The sequence below is a fragment of the Mobula hypostoma genome, chromosome 11, assembly GCF_963921235.1.
Source record: "Mobula hypostoma chromosome 11, sMobHyp1.1, whole genome shotgun sequence".
Lineage (NCBI taxonomy): Eukaryota > Metazoa > Chordata > Chondrichthyes > Myliobatiformes > Myliobatidae > Mobula > Mobula hypostoma.
The window spans coordinates 58,246,635-58,262,507 of record NC_086107.1 but is presented as its reverse complement, the minus strand read 5'-3'; the positions used below and the strand labels follow the sequence as shown (position 1 = coordinate 58,262,507).

Sequence of the window (15,873 nt, the reverse complement as noted above, 5' to 3'; positions counted from 1 at the left end):
GGCGCATTGGCAAAGGAAGAGAGGCTCAGGTATGACACATGTGGTAACATATTGCTGCAATCAATTTTCCTCTGCACTGCAGGCCAGTTCCAGTAAGGATTTCAACCAAAATTGGAACTGGCCTTTCCTGTAGAAGAAAGTTCCTGCAAAGTCTGCCTCTAATCTTTTGACCACACCACCAAATCCTAGGCATCCCAATCACTTCTTCTCTATCAGGTCTTTTTTCTACCTTAAAAGCTTTACACCCATCCTCTCATACATTGTAAATTATATGTGATGCAGCTGTCATAGTTTTAACTTTGGAAATTCAGTTATCATTCTGGTTAATACATGTTCCATCATGATATATATGGCCTCTTTGGGTATAGTTCAAGCAGGAATTTATAATTGTGGCTAATTTCCTACCTTTCATAGTCTGTACATTTATCCAAAATTCTGTCCTCCATAAATCACAACCTATTCTCAGCGAAACGCCCCAGGTCCAGCTGACCCTGCTGGTAGCACCTGGTAAGTGTCCCTTGCTCGGGGTTACGAGCAATGACCAACGGCGGACCCAGCAGGAGACTGGTGGGGAAGGCGGAAGAGCTACGACCTTGGAAGACAATGGTTACTTTGCAACCAGAGGATCTACCAAGAAGAGAGGTGGTGATCTCTTTAAACACACCAGGCAGAAGGCAAAGGCAAACCACTGCTGTAACCTGACAAGTACATGATTTCCCAATATGTCAGTCCCAATAAAGGATCAGAACAACGACGTTAACAAAATTGTTGTGGACAAGTGTCGGGACAGGGCGGTGTGGAGGGAAATCGTCCGCCAACTGGAAATTCCAGATGCGACCTAACGATGACGACGATTCTCAGCTTTACACTCTATGATCACTGGCTTCCAAAGCCTTCCTATTTACCAATGTTCTCCACCAGCTGTGTGAAACTGATTAGATTCCTTTTGAAATCCATCCTTTTACATCTCTTCCATTAACACATTCATTAAAATCCACCTCTAATTAATCAGGAATGCTGACCTTTTCCCATGTAGGTACTCACCTCAATTCTACTTAATACTGAAGCACTGTGAGATGTCTTGATATGCAACAAACCCGGGCATGGGCTTGCAGAGTAACATTTGCAAATATGCAGATGCCACAAAACATGCAATTATGAATGGTGAACAGAACAGCAAATGACTGCAATAAGACATAGAAAGGTGCTGAAGGGACAAACAAATGGCAGATAAGATTAATACAGAAACCTGAAGACATACACTTCTGCAAGGAAGACTTAATTCTTTTCTCTGATAATTCAAGGACTGTGGGATACAGATTTAAGGCTTTGGTCAAAAGCTATAAAGAGGTAGGTTAATTAAAAACTTCCTTAATCAAGAGGGTGTCTATTACTTGCAGTGCCACTGATAACAGGAGTTTTGTGATCGTAATCAGCATGAACATGATGGGACATAAAGATTCTTCTATATGGTTATAATTCTGTCTGATAAAAGATCTTCAATCTAAAATATTAAATCTATTCCTCTTTCCATGCATACTGCTTTATCTGCTAAGTGTTTTTCCAGCAATATTAGTTTTTATTTCAAATTTCCACCATCTTTAGTTTTTTGATTTTTGCTAATAACTAATTTTATACCTCTGTTTCTGTTCCAGGTTTTGCAAGATTATTCTCAGTTCTCTGCTCTTAAAGTCTCGAATATTTCCTTCTCATTATAATCTAATAGCACATTATGTCATCTCTGTTGACAGCAGATCTCAGATTATTTTGGGTTCAAAAACAAAAATCAACTTACCTAAAATTTTATAAAAAGAAAATGCCAAAGAAACTCAGGAGGTCAGATAGCATCTGTGGAGGGAAACAAAAGTTAACATTTCAGGCTGATGATCCTTTATCAAAAGCTGAAATGTTAAATCTGTTCCTCTTTTCATAGATGATGCCTTACCTACCGAGTCTCTAAACAATTTTCCACTTTATTTCAGATTTACAGTTTATTTGCTTATCCATTGTCAGCGTCTGTCTGTCTCCTTGTGCCAATTGGTCTAAATCTATGTCTGGCCACCGATTTACCTATCAGTGCCAAGTGGTGAACTGATTAAGCTTTCTTCTCAAGCAATGCTCCTAAACAATCCCCTCACAAACCTTCTCCATGGATTCAGCCAGAGTCAGCCTGGGACTCGATGCTGACCGGACAATTCCAATCTCTTTCCCTTTCTGCTCCTCCTGGGGTGGTTGCATGTTATTGAGGGTTCCGTAGCTCCCTGTTTTGCGGAGGGCAGTGCGCCACGCAGCCGGAGACTGCTGCTCTTTCTTCTCCTCCTCATGGGTTGCTGCTTTGGTGGGAGAACCTGAGAACTGGGCGAGCAAAGGAGACATTTTACCAAGTGTTGTAACCCATTCTCCCAGAACTGAAACTTCTCAAGTTGAAAATGTGATCAATGGAACAAAAAAAGAACCTGCTGAAGCAGAGCGGTAAAATCAAAAGCCAGCTAAGTTCAGGGGCTTACCTTAGAGGTGGAGGAGAGACCAAGCTTGCTCTAATAACAGCACAAGAACATAATAACGTAAAAAATAAGATTAGAGGATCTAAAGGGACCTCATTCCTGCTTCATCCTTTACTCAAATCATGGCTTCAACTGCACTTACCAGCTGCATTTCTGAATTCCAAGCATCCCTTAAAATCCTAAAATGTATCAATCTCCATCTTGAATACAAGAAAAGGGCATCATTTGGTCTACCTCCTAGGTTGAGATCATTACTCCCAATTCTAGAGTCTCCAGCCAGTGGAAACAATCACAGTGCTCATCCTGTTTCAAGTCACTTGTGAATTTTAAGTTTCAATCAACGCAACTCATTTGTCTAAGCTCTGCAGAGTACATGGGCATGCCAATCTTTGGGCAGTAAATGATCATTTTAACCCAGGAGTCAATCTAATGAACATCTGCTTTGTCTCTAAGACAATCAAATTCTTCCTTAAATGCAGAAAGGAAAACTGCACTCAACACCTGTAAACTCTTGTATAATAACACCGAGATTTTTCATCTTATATATTACAACATCCTTGGAATAAAAGCCAATATTGCAATCGTCTTTCTAACTGTTCACTGCAGTTCAATGCTAACTTCCCATATTTCATCTACAACAGCATCCATACCCATCTAAACATTAGCATTTACCAAAGACCTTTTCAGAATATTTTAATATTTTTCCCATCTGGTTGAATAACGTACAACTGCCAATTTCTCACCCACAGTTAACTTCTCTCACTCTTTACAAGTTGTAAATATTTTTGTCACGGACGACTCCGCTATCCAAACCACTATCATTAAAAAACTTACACATTGCGCCCCTCATTAAAATTACTGGATAAGTAGCTGGGTGCCAATTTTTCTTGTTACAGCATTCCAGCCTGTAAACAACTGAGTTATTCATACTCGGATTTAACTTGTGCTCTATCCATGCTAAGTTATTACCCGTAATCCATCAGCCTATCATCAGTCCACTTTTACATATTATTGTATATATTTATACTATATTATCATTATATTTTAAGAAAATCTCTATTTAAATTTGCCTATGGATTTAACATCTATTTATATCCTTTTAAAATAATTTCCTTTTCCCATAAAAGCATAAAAACTCCACTTAATAACACATAAAAAAAATGCTGGATGAATCCGGCAGGTCAGGCAGCATCTATGGAAAGGAATAAACAGTAGATGTTCCGGGAGACCCTTCATCAGACTCCACTTAATCATGTTCATGCATTTTAATACCCTTTTCGTCATTTTCCTGAGTGATAAATCCCAGCATTTATTGACAACTGCTGCTCAGCTAAGCAATCTATAATTCCATACTTTTCCCTTTTCCTCCACCACGAAGAGCAGTATTCCTCCCGTATAACATTCTTATCAAAACCTTGGTGATTATTTGATGACAGCTATCCAGATAGCTCCTGTCTGTGCAGCAAATTCTTTTACAATCCATGGGTTTGCATTGTTGGGAGGTTTAATTCTGTCAGCTTTAGTCCCATCAATTTATACAGTACTTTTGCGTACCAATATCCAATTACATTAAGTTCTGCAAGTCCTTTGGTTCCTTACAATTTTGGTACATTATTTATAACTTCCACTGCAAAGTCAGACATAAAATATGTTTCAGGTTTCAACATTCCCCTGTTATACTTTCTCCTCTCCTAATCTCTGAGGGATCCAAATTTTTGCCAAATACTTTTCTGTTTCCTACTACAGTACTTCCAGTCAGCTTTCCCCTTATCAATTAGGTTTTGGTCAATCATGCTGGTTTAGAAAATCTTCAAGCTTAATGTTCTTTTTGACAACATTAAAATGACTCAGTAACACAACCGGTAAAACAAAATCCTCAAACACGAGGAAATCCGTAGATGCTGGAAATTCAAGCAACACACACAAAAAAATGCTGGTGAACACAGCAGGCCAGGCAGCATCTATAGGAAGAGGTACAGTCGACGTTTTGGGCCGAGGCCCTTCGTCAGGACTCAGTCGGGCCGAAACGTCGACTGTACCTCTTCCTATAGATGCTGCCTGGCCTGCTGCGTTCACCAGCATTTTTTGAGTTGCTGAAACAAAATCCTCATCCACTGCAGATATTCTCTCTTCTCCTCCTTCCAATTCAACCAAAGATAAAAAATGCCTGAAAACACGAACCACCAAGCTCAAGAGTAGCTACTATTCCACTGTTATGAATGGTTCCCCATATGATAAAATCGTAAATTTTGAACTCACAATCTTCCTCATTGTCTACTCACACTGCACTTCCTTTGTAATACATTATTCACTCTGTTTAATGTTGTAGTGTTCTAATGAATTGATTTCTATGAATGGAATACAAGACAAGCTTTTCACTGTACTTCAGTACATGTGACAATAATAAACTAATTTACTATTATACAGTTCCTTTAATCCAATGGACGAGTCATTTTTCTTCAATTTTCATTTGCTAGTATGTCATACCTTTCAAGCTACTTACTTGTGAGATTGAAATTTAAACTCTACATCCTCATGCATTCCCCAAATAATCTCCCTTCTAGTTTGAGCTACTGTACGTTGTTTGTGCCTACGTAGATCTTCTCTCTTCCTCTTAAAACCACGAGAAGGTATCATTTACCTGGTACTGGACAAGTACAATTTCCAGTTTTCTTAGCTGCAGAGTACTCTTTACTGTGCTTTATAAAGGTATTCAGCCCCCAGCCCTTTATTCACATAAATGAGTATTACAAGTAGGGATTTTGAACAATTTAACTGAGATTTTTTTTATTTGTGAATCACATGCTCCTTTTTCAGTTTTTTTTGTGTGCCATACTCTGCCAGAGCCTCGGCAGCCACCTTTTCAAGTGGTTGTCTTGGAGGAAGGATTCTGCAAGTGGTCCCCCACACCCTTCTCACAGTGCAGTTTTTTTTCCCTTTATTTTTTTACGAGGCTGAGTTGCGAGCTCGACACTCAACCTGGCACAGGTGGAAAGCGTGCCCGGGAGCAGCCCGACTGGACTCGAACTCTGGAACCTTCGCTCTAGAGTCCGGCGCTGATGTCAGTGCGCCACCAGCCGGCTTTTCACAGTACAGCCCAGGTAAACAGGGAAAACTGTGAAGCATAAGAAACTAAAAATTCATAAACTACAATGTCAAGAGTTCAAAAGTATTCATCCCCCTTTGCTCAGTACTTAGTTGAACCACCTCTCGCAGCTATTACAGCCACTAGTCTATTTGGACAAGTCTCTATTAGCTTTGCACAACATTCAGGAGCAAGATTTGCCCTTGCAAAATTGCTCAAGCTGTGTCAGGTTAGTTGGGGCGTGCCAGTGGACAGCAATCTTGAGGGCTTGCCAGAGATGTTTAATCGAGTTAAGGTCAGGACTCTGACTGGGACACTCAAGGACATCAATTTTCTTTATTCGAAGCCAGTCCTTGGTTGCTCTGGCAGTTGTCGTCCCATTGAAAGATGGACTTCCTCCCCAGTTTAAGCATTCCGGCAGAGGCAAGCAGGTTTTTATCCAGGATCTCTCTGTATTTAGCAGCATTCATCTTCCTATCAATTCTGACCAGATTGCTAGTCCATACGGCTGAAAGGCATCCCCATAGCATTATGCTACCTCCATGCCTCACAGGAGGGATGGTGTTACCTGGCTGATGCATAGTATTAGATTTACACCACATGTACCGCTTAGCGTTGAGGCCAAAGAGTTCCACTTTAGTCTCATCTGCCCACAAGACCTTCTTCCTCATCTTTGCAGCATCTTCTAAGTGACACTTTGCAAAGTCTTTACTGGCAAGGATATGCTTTTATTTAGACAGGTCATTTTCCTTGCCACTCTTACATAAATACCCTTTTTGTGCAAGATCTTAGAGACTATGGGGCTGTGAACTTCATCTCCAGTTGTAGCCACTGACTTCTGCAGCTCACTCAGAGCGACTTGGTGTCACAGTAGCGTCTCTTACAAGTGCCATTCTTCTCCAACGACTAAGTTAAGAGGGATAGCTTGACCTAGGGAGTGTGGCTTTGGTTTCATATTTTTTCCACTTTTTCATGATGGACTGCACTGAGCTCCAAGGTACGTTCAGAGCCTTTGAGATGTTTTTGTATCCTTCTTCAGGTACGTGCTTCTCTATCATTGTTTCCCTGACTTGTTCTTTTGTCTTCATTTTGGTTTGGTCTGTCGAAAATCTAACCTACTATTGAGCCTTAAAGAGAGGGGGTAGTTATTCAGGTGATCCTCCAATTTTCTACATCAACAAATTGGGCGAGTTGGAAAGATAATATACAGTGTATTCCCTGAGAAAAGTCAGTATGATGATTACAAAGGGGATGAATACTTTCACAGCCTCAGAATTTTGATTTTCAATTTTTAGTAAATTGTTGACATGTTTTGGAATTTTTCTTTTAATTTCACATGATGTGCAATATTTTGTAGATAAGCTCAAAAATCCTACTTGAATATATTTTAAATTTAGAAAATGAGACAGTAAAATGTGAAAATAGTTATATGGGCTGTATATATGTATACTGCTGAATACTTACACAGAGAACATATTACAGTTATGGCCTTGCCAGAATGTTTCCCACAGTGCCACTTATTTACATCAAAAACTTTCTGTAGCTCTGTGCAATGGTCAGATCGCCCTGGTCCACACAAACAACAAGATCCTCTTACCTTTTTCTTAAGGTCAAGTGTGCCATTTCCTGGCACAATCTTATAACTGAGCTACCTTGCAGCCTATAGAAAAGACATGCAGCAAGACGACTAGTAGCATAACCAAACAAAAAGAGAAGCTTCCTGGCAGAGGAGGAACTTACTTCCCACCCCCTACTTAACCCAGAAGCGGGAGCAGTCTAAAGTATCCTCTGCCATAAAAACAGAAATTTTGGGAAAATTACCTCAGCAGGTCAGGCAGCATTTGTGGAGAGATAATGGTTCAGGTCAATGGCCTCTCATCAGAACTGTTACCAACCTGAGACCTGACCGGGTCTGTGATCTGACCTGCTGAATATTTCCAGCATTTTCTGTTTCTTCCCCCTCCCCGCCACCTATTTACAGCATCTATGGTTTTCTAGTTTTTGATTGCTGTTCTCTGCCAGCTTTTCCATTTTGAGAGAACAACAAACTCACAGCAATCTCAAGAAATCAAGCTGAAAAAGTAGCAAGCCGCAGCTAACTGCACCCCCCCCAATCAAAAATAAATTCTCTACCATAAAATAAAGCATTAGAAGGATCGGGGAAGTTTCCATCTGGTCAAACTGTGCTGATAATATTATAAATATGGCAGAAACAGCTTTTGACAGTTTCAGTGAAGTCAAAAGATTGATCATTCAGAATGTCTCTACAATTTCACTCTGAATGGCTGCGGGAAAGGTCTTGCCCCAATAATTGGCATTTGTTGTTCCAGGTCCGCTGGTATCTAACCTACTCTCTTACAGGATCTTCACATTCAGAACTGACTAAACAGTTCATGCAAATATCGGCAAATTTTGAGTGTAATTGAGGAAAATTGTTTGACTGGCAACCTGACAACTCAAGAGTCAATGTACGGTAACTGGAGTTTCAAATGTACAAACCGCTGGCAACAAGTACCAGTTAGTGGTAGAAATGGAACATGCACAAGTGGGGAAAGCAAAGAAGAAATATGCGCCAATCAGAATAGGGAAAAAATATTCACCAATCAGAGTGTAAGAAGGAACTCACACCAATTAAGGACTGAGAGAGAACAAATACCAATCATGATGAGACTGAGTGAATTATGTGCCATTCAAAGACCAAGTGGAAATCTAGACCAAAAGCAGGCAGAGGGTGAGCTAATTAGGGGCCGAAAGGGAAAACAGTTGGTCAGGGGCTAAAAATAATGTACAATCAAGGTATCAATGCTGTGTGTTTCAACTATAGGCAAACAATCAAAATCCCTATTTAAGTGAAGTTCAAACGTTTTCTGAGAACAGCAGTTGCTTGGAGTTAAACAAAGATTCCCTGCTGGTATTGATGTGTCTGAATATTATTAACTTTCGTTGCTTCTGGATTATTTCTTCTAGTGGTTTATTAGTGACGTGCCAGAGAGATGTGTGTTTGGGTCAATGCTGCTCACAATGTTCATAAAGGATTAGTAACTTGGAAAAGAATCAACATTGCATACGCTTTCTGATAATAACAAATCTCTTGAAGAATTGCCATAAATAACATAATAAAAGATCATGGACAAAGATAAGGATAATTTGTGAAGTGGAGCCAAGTAGTGGCAGATGTCTGAAAGTGGCCGACTGCAAAATAATAAAAAATCTGAAGGGATAACTAATGTGGGCATGTGACGCACAATAGTAAATTACAGGAGGTGGATAAGTGTGGGAATGGGGAGCAGGACACTGCCTGGTTCTGGTAAGTAACATTGGAACTATTAAACAGACAATAGTAAAGAGAGAAACGATCTCGGGGATTAACAATGACTTTGCACTAAGTGCCAGCCTAGCCTCAATTTCAATTTAAACCATCAAATTTCAGAAAGAACACGGTCGATAACATCAGTTGAATTTTTTTTATTTGTTGCCCAGTTATGGAGACTACAGAAGCTGGAAATATCTCCACTAGAAAAGAATGTGATGTGCAGTGGCTCAGAAGAGATTCTGAAGTAATTGTACAAATTAAAAACTGGTGACATTTTAAGCAATCACAAACTCTGCAAGAAAGTGACAGAAGCTCACTTTTAGAATAGGGAAGGGTAGAAGTTTAATATTACAGAGCGGCAGGTGAACCTATGGAGCAGAGAACGAGTGAAGTTGGGTTTGGGTGGCCTCAATATCTAACAGATAGAACAAGTTTATCATTTCTGTGATCCAATATAAAATAGTACCCTCAGTATTCTCAAAATACATTTCAATCTACTTTAAAAAGGCAGTATAATATTAATCTCTTCCACCCTCAGTAAACAATGTAAGTAATACTTGTTTTCAATGAGGTCACAATCTCTCTCCTTTCAATAATGTAATAAATGATATGGAAGGAAAACCTGATGGATATCCATCTATTCTCAATCACCCCTTAGATACTGTGTCTTACAAAATAATCTTCTGAACAATTTTAAGCAGTGAAAATGGCAGAGAATGAGAACATATAACATGAACAGATTGGTGGATTTTCTGCTGTTTAGAATTGAAAAATTAGTCTGACCCTGAAATTGCTTGCCAAAAACTTGAGAAGTTGAAATCGAGAGGAAGCTAAGGAGGATGAATGCAAAACAAACTACATTCTCATGCAGCACAACAAAAGCTTCAGCAAGAATAGAAACCTCAACATGCAAGCTCACCGCTGCTTTCCGACCTCTTTGGGGCACCAAAACGATGCCGGTTTTGCGTAGGCCTTGTCGCCATGACTTTGGGTCACTTGGCTGACAAAAAGGTAGCAAAGGAGTAATGAAGTCAAACTGTAGTCAGAGGAAGAGCAAGAGGAGAAAAAGAAAAGAGTCAGATGAGGTACAGGTGAGTGAAGAAAGAATGGGAGACAAGAAGAGAATCAAGGGAAGGCATCCTCATCCTGCATGGCCTTAATATAAATGAGCATTCAATCCAATCCACAATAGAGTATATAATCAATACATTAACCTTCCATATTATTGTATCATTCAACAGTCAATGCGTAATGAACCAGGAGGTTTATAATGCTGGGATAATGTTCAATTAAGTTTTGACTCTCTTTGATGGTATCAACTCATTTCAATCACAATATAATTATAGGAAGCATTAAATATGCTCCCTTTTCTACTTGGGCCACTAATTGTGGATTCTGGCAAAAAGAGATATTCTCTAAAAACTTATTCCTTGTTCCCCAGCCAACCACTAGTTAGAACCACAGCATCCATCAGCAGGGAGGAACTACTGTCATATAAAAGGACTGAGTAAGTTATAAAGTTATAGTTCTCAAGGATTTTCTTAAAACATCTACTGCTACTCAGAGGAAAGTTAAAGAATACTATGGATAGAATGTAATGGCTGTCAGAGATGGTTAGATTAAAAATAAAGTATTATCCTATTAGAGGGACATTGTGCAAATAAACTTAAAGGAAAATTATTGATGGATTCATTAATAGAAAGGGCTCACAGTGTAGTATAATGATGATACTCTCACCCATTGAATGGTGGACTCTGACAACTTTTGAACATGAGAGGTGGAGGCAAGGATGGTTGAGGATTGGGGTTGAACCTAGGAAGACCAGCAGTGCAGAGTTCCCTCTGCATTTAAAAGGGCCACACTCATTACAGGTGTTTTGCTCCATTTCCTGTGTAGCACCCAGCCAGATGGAAGGGCTGGCCAACTGCTAGGTGAGAAAAATCAGCAGGACACTGCTGCAGTCAGGGCTTACTCCCACATATTAGTAACAGTCATGGGTTGGAGGGAGGGCTCGGAGCACAAATTTGGGGTACAGGGTGGGGATTAGCACATCACAGTGGAGGTGGGTAAGGGCAGAGGTGAATGTCGCACAAGTGGTGGGGAAAAGGGGCTTGTACCTCAGCAGTGGTCCAGCAACAGAACTGTGGACTGTGGTGATAACTTTACTTCAGAGGAACATTTGAAGGGGCTGAAGAAACTCTCACTGTCTAATCAGTCTACTTTCAGTGCTAAAAATCATTTTGTTGTTGAATTCAACTTCCCAGTTCCCTGTGGCGCCAGGGAAGTCGGTGCAGAGCCACTAAACACACCAAGGCTGGAGCTTTATTTAAATATTACTTGGACACCTATGTAGACTGGGCCTGGGACTGATCCATTCCCAACTAAAAATGCCTCTCCTAGATAGACGTTCAACAAATCAGACTAGCTTGCTCAGGAATCTTGATTGGCATAAACTAGTTGGGACAAAGACCCTGTTTCCATACTGTTGGACTCTACGACTCTCACTGGCAAACACCGGTTAAAATTTAGAACACAGAACATAGAAGAGTACAGCACAGGAACAGGCCCTTCAGAACACAATGTTGTACCAAATTAATTAAATTAATAATCAAATGCCTAACTAATCCCTTCTGCCTACACAATGTCCACATTCTTCCATTTCCTGGGTCTAAGAGCCTCTATTGTATCAGTCTCCCAGGCAGCACACCCCAGGCACTCACCTCTTTCTCTGGAAAAAAAACCTGGCACATCTCCTTTGAACAACACACATAAACTGCTGGAGGAACGCAGCAGGCCAGGCAGCACCTAGGAAAAGCATAGTCGATGTTTCGGGCTGAAACGCTGACTGTTTACTCTTTTCCACAGATGCTGCCTGGCCTGCTGCGTTCCTCCAGCATTTTGTGTGTGCTGCTCGGATTTCCAGCATCTGCAGATTTTCTCTTGTTTGTCATCTCCTTTGAACTTGCTCCTCTCACCTTAAATGCATGTCCTCTAGTATTAAACATTTTCATCCCTGGGGGAAAGATGCTGGCTGTCAACTCCATCTGGCTTTCATAATTTTATAAACCTCTATAAGATCTTCCCTCAGCCTCAGCCACTCCAGAGAAAACAACTCAGTTTGCCCAACCTCCTATGACAGCACATGCCCTCTAATCCAGTCAGCATCCTGGGAAACCTCTTCTACACCCTTTTCAAAGCCTCAACATCCTTCCTATAATGAGGGAACCAGAACTAACACGGTTGAATTAGAGATTTATAAGCTTTGATATAACTTCCCAATCCTTGAACTCATTTCCTTGACTAGTAAAGACAAGCATGCCATATGCCTTCTTTACCATTCCAATTTCCCTTGAAGCCACTTTGAGAGAACTTGAACTTGGGCATGGACCCCAAGATCCATCTGCACATCAAAACTGATAAATAGTTTTGCTATTAACAGTTTACTGTCTCTTTACATCTGATCATCTGGAGTGCAGCACTTCACATTTGGCCAGGTTAAACACCGTTTACCATATCTCCACTTATATCTACAGCTGATCTAATATTGCAGATATAACAGAAGGGAAGGAGGGAGAAGAGGTGAGTTGCAGTGACAGGGAATTCACAGGTTAGTAGAACAGACTGGAGGTTCTGTGGCCAAGAATGAGATTCCTGGATGGTATATTGCCTCCCAGGTGCCAGTGTCAAAGACATGTTGGATCAAGTCCATAGCATTCTTAAGTGCGAAGGTGAGTATCCAGAGGTCATGGTCCATATCGGTATGACTGACGTAGGTAGGAAGAGCGATGAGGTTTTTTCAAATTGAGTTCAGAGAGTTAGGTGCTGAGTTAAAGGACAGGACCTCCATGGTTGTGATTTCAGGACTTCTATCCTTGCCACGTACTAGTGAAGCCAGAATTAGGAAGATAATAGTTTTTAACAAGTGGCTAAGGCTAACCAGTGCAAGAGCGAGGGCTACAGATTTTTGGATCGTTGGATTCACTTCCAGGGAACCTATACAGATGGAATTGTTTGCACCTGAAATGCAGGGAGAATAATATCCTTGCAGGAAGGTTTGCTCGTGCTGCTCCAGAGTGTTTAAACTAGAGGCGTAGGGAGATGGGACCAGAGTGCCAGGGCAGATAGGGAAGCAGTTGGAGTGAATGATGTTAAGCCTACACATAAAGGCAGGAATCGAAAGGTTGATCAAGATGGGAATAATATTTGGAGTTGTGTCTATTTCAAAGTAAGGAGTATTGTACTTCAGCGCATGGAATTATGACACCAGAGGTATGACTGACCTGGTTGCAAGACTGGCAGAATAACGTTCTAGGTGTAACGACCTGGGAAAGGTTTCACTGCTAATGGGATGGTTTCTCTGTAGCACAGTGTTTGGGTTATGACTAGAGATAACGGGAGCTTTGGAATGAACGCTAGCCAATGAGGGAAGGTGCTTTTCTTGTGTGCCTGAGAGAAGGTTTCGCAATCTTTTGTTCGGCAGAAGATGGAGCGAGAAGATGCCAGAACAGGGCAGGACAGAATGGACTTGGAGTGGGGCCGGGAGTCGATAACGCCTGGGATAATCGATGGAGAACGAACAGACGGGAAAACAGTGAGCTCCAACATTGTGCATTAGACTGTTTCATGAGAATGGGCCCTTTTTAAGTTTTCTTTACTAACCCTATAGTCAAATTAAGAATTATAAAGCTCAATCGTTTATTTGTATATTGTGCACTAAATAGAAACATAGAAACAGAAAACCTACAGCACAATACAGGGCCTTTGGCCCACAAAGCTGTGCCAAATATATTCTTACCTTAGAAATTAGCTACGGTTACCCACAGCCCTCTATTTTTCTAAGCTCCATATACCTCTCCAGAAGTCTCTTAAAAGATCCTGTCGTATCCACCTCCACCACCGTCGCCAGCAGCCCATTCCACGCAATCATCACTCTCTGCGTAAAAAAAACTTACCCCTGACATCTCCTCTGTACCTGCTTCAAAGCACCTTAAAACTGTGCCCTCTCATGCTAGCCATTGCAGCCCTGGGAAAAAACCTCTGACTATCCACACAATCAATACTTCTCATCATCTTATACACCTCTATCAGGTCACCTTTCATCCTCCATCACTCCAAGGAAAAAGGCCGAAATAACTGCTTGTTATTTCGCGGTACTGATTTGTAACAGGGGAAACACATCACGCAGCATCCACCCAAACAAGATTTCTCAAGTTTGGCCGGGCTGGAGGCTGTCTCCCCTAGATTAACGCCGCCAGCCAAACTGGAGGGTTACATAGAGTTCTGTTGTTTTAGATGCAATAGAGCGGGAGGGATTAAACGGGTTAGGGTGGCATTACTAGTAAGAAAAATGTCACAGCAGTGCCAAGGCAGGACAAACGGGAGAGCTACACAATGGGATCTACTGAGGCTTTATGGGTGGAACTGGCGAATAACAAAGTGATGACCAAGTTGATGGGATTATATTATACACTACCTAATAGTCAGCATGATTTAGAGAAGCAAATCTGTAGAGGGATTGCAGACATTTGCAAGAAACACAAGGTTGTTACAGTAGGTGATTTTAACTTTCCACATACTGACTGGGACTTCTAAACTGTAAAAGTGCTAGATAGGATATAGTTTGTAAAATGTGTTCAGGAAAGTTTCCTTAATCAACGATATAAAGGTCCTAACTAGAGAGGCTGTGTTACTGGATCTCCTGTTACAGAATGAGTAAGGGCAGGTGACAGAAATTTGTGTAATGGAACACTTTTGATCTAGTGATCATAAAGCCATTAGTTTCAAGATTATTATGGATTGGAATGGTCCTCAGGTTGAGGTTCAAAATCAGAGAAAGTCAATCTTAATGGCATGAGAAAAAATCTGGTAAATGTGAATTGGGACAGGTTGTTTTATGGCAAAGGCATGCTTGTTAAGAGGGAGGCCATCAAAAGTGAAATTTTGAGAGTACAGAGTTTGTATATTTCTGTCAGAATAAAAGGAACCACTAACCAGTTAAGGAAACCTAGGTTTTTGAGACACTGAGGCCCCGGTTAAGAAAAAGGAGGTGGTGCATAGCAGGTCTGCCAGGTAAGAACAAATGAGGTACTTGAGGAGCATAAGAAATACAAGAGAACTCCAGCAAAGTTACTCTAGCAGACAAGGTGAAGCGGAGTCCCAAGGGCTTCTACAGATATATTAAGAGCAAAAGAATAGCAATGGATAAAATTGGTCCTCTTGAAGATCAGTGTGACCACCTTTGCATGGAACTGAAAGAGATGGAGAGATTTTAAATAGACTTTTCTGTATTGGTAATTACTCAGAAGATGGACACGGTGTCTATAGGACTGAGGCAAACAACAGTGAGGTCATAGACACTATACAGATTACAGAGGAGCTGCTTGCTGTCTTGAGGCAAATTAAAGTGGATAAATCCCCAAGGCCTGACAAGGTGTTCTCTCAGACCTTGTGTGAGGCTAGTGCAAAAATTGCATTGAGCCTAACAGAGGTATTTAAAGTGTCCACAGCCATGGGTTAGGTGCCAGAGATTTGGAAGATAGCTAACGTTATGTTGTATTTAAGAAAAGGCTTGAAGATTAAGCTGAGAAATTATAGGCTAGTGAATCTGACATCAGTAGAGGGTAAATTATTGGAAGGTATTTTAAATGACTGGATATATACTTAATGGCTACTTTATTAGGGACACCTGTACACCTGCTTGTTAATACAAGTACCTAAGCAGACAATCATGTGGCAGCAAACCATTGCATAAAAGCACGTGGACATGGTCAAGAGTTTCAGTTGTTGTACAGACCAAGCATCAGAATGGGGAAGAAATGTGATCTAAACGACTCTGACTGTGGAATGATTTTTGGTGTCAGACAGGGTGGTTTGACTATCTCAGAAACTGCTGATCTCCTGGGATTTTCATGCATTATAGTCTCTAGAGTTTACAGAGAATGGTGCGAAAAACAAAACCAACAACTAACTGA

At 40.8% G+C, this 15,873-nt stretch overlaps 1 protein-coding gene across 9 annotated transcripts in view; it reads right to left on the bottom strand.

Annotated features, from left to right (window-relative positions):
* Positions 1-15,873, bottom strand: part of LOC134353777 (protein phosphatase 1 regulatory subunit 12A-like) — a 199,708-nt gene that overhangs the window by 73,080 nt on the left and 110,755 nt on the right. For 8 of the 9 annotated variants that reach the window (XR_010019677.1, XM_063062143.1, XM_063062148.1 and 5 more), the window contains exon 10: positions 2,143-2,355. The exons of the other annotated variant lie outside the window; for it this stretch is intronic. Coding sequence is in view for 7 of the 8 variants with exons in the window: in XM_063062143.1 (XP_062918213.1) it covers positions 2,143-2,355 (213 nt within the window). In the remaining variant the exon portion in view is untranslated. The remainder of the gene's footprint in view (positions 1-2,142; positions 2,356-15,873) is intronic. 9 annotated transcript variants of the gene reach the window in all.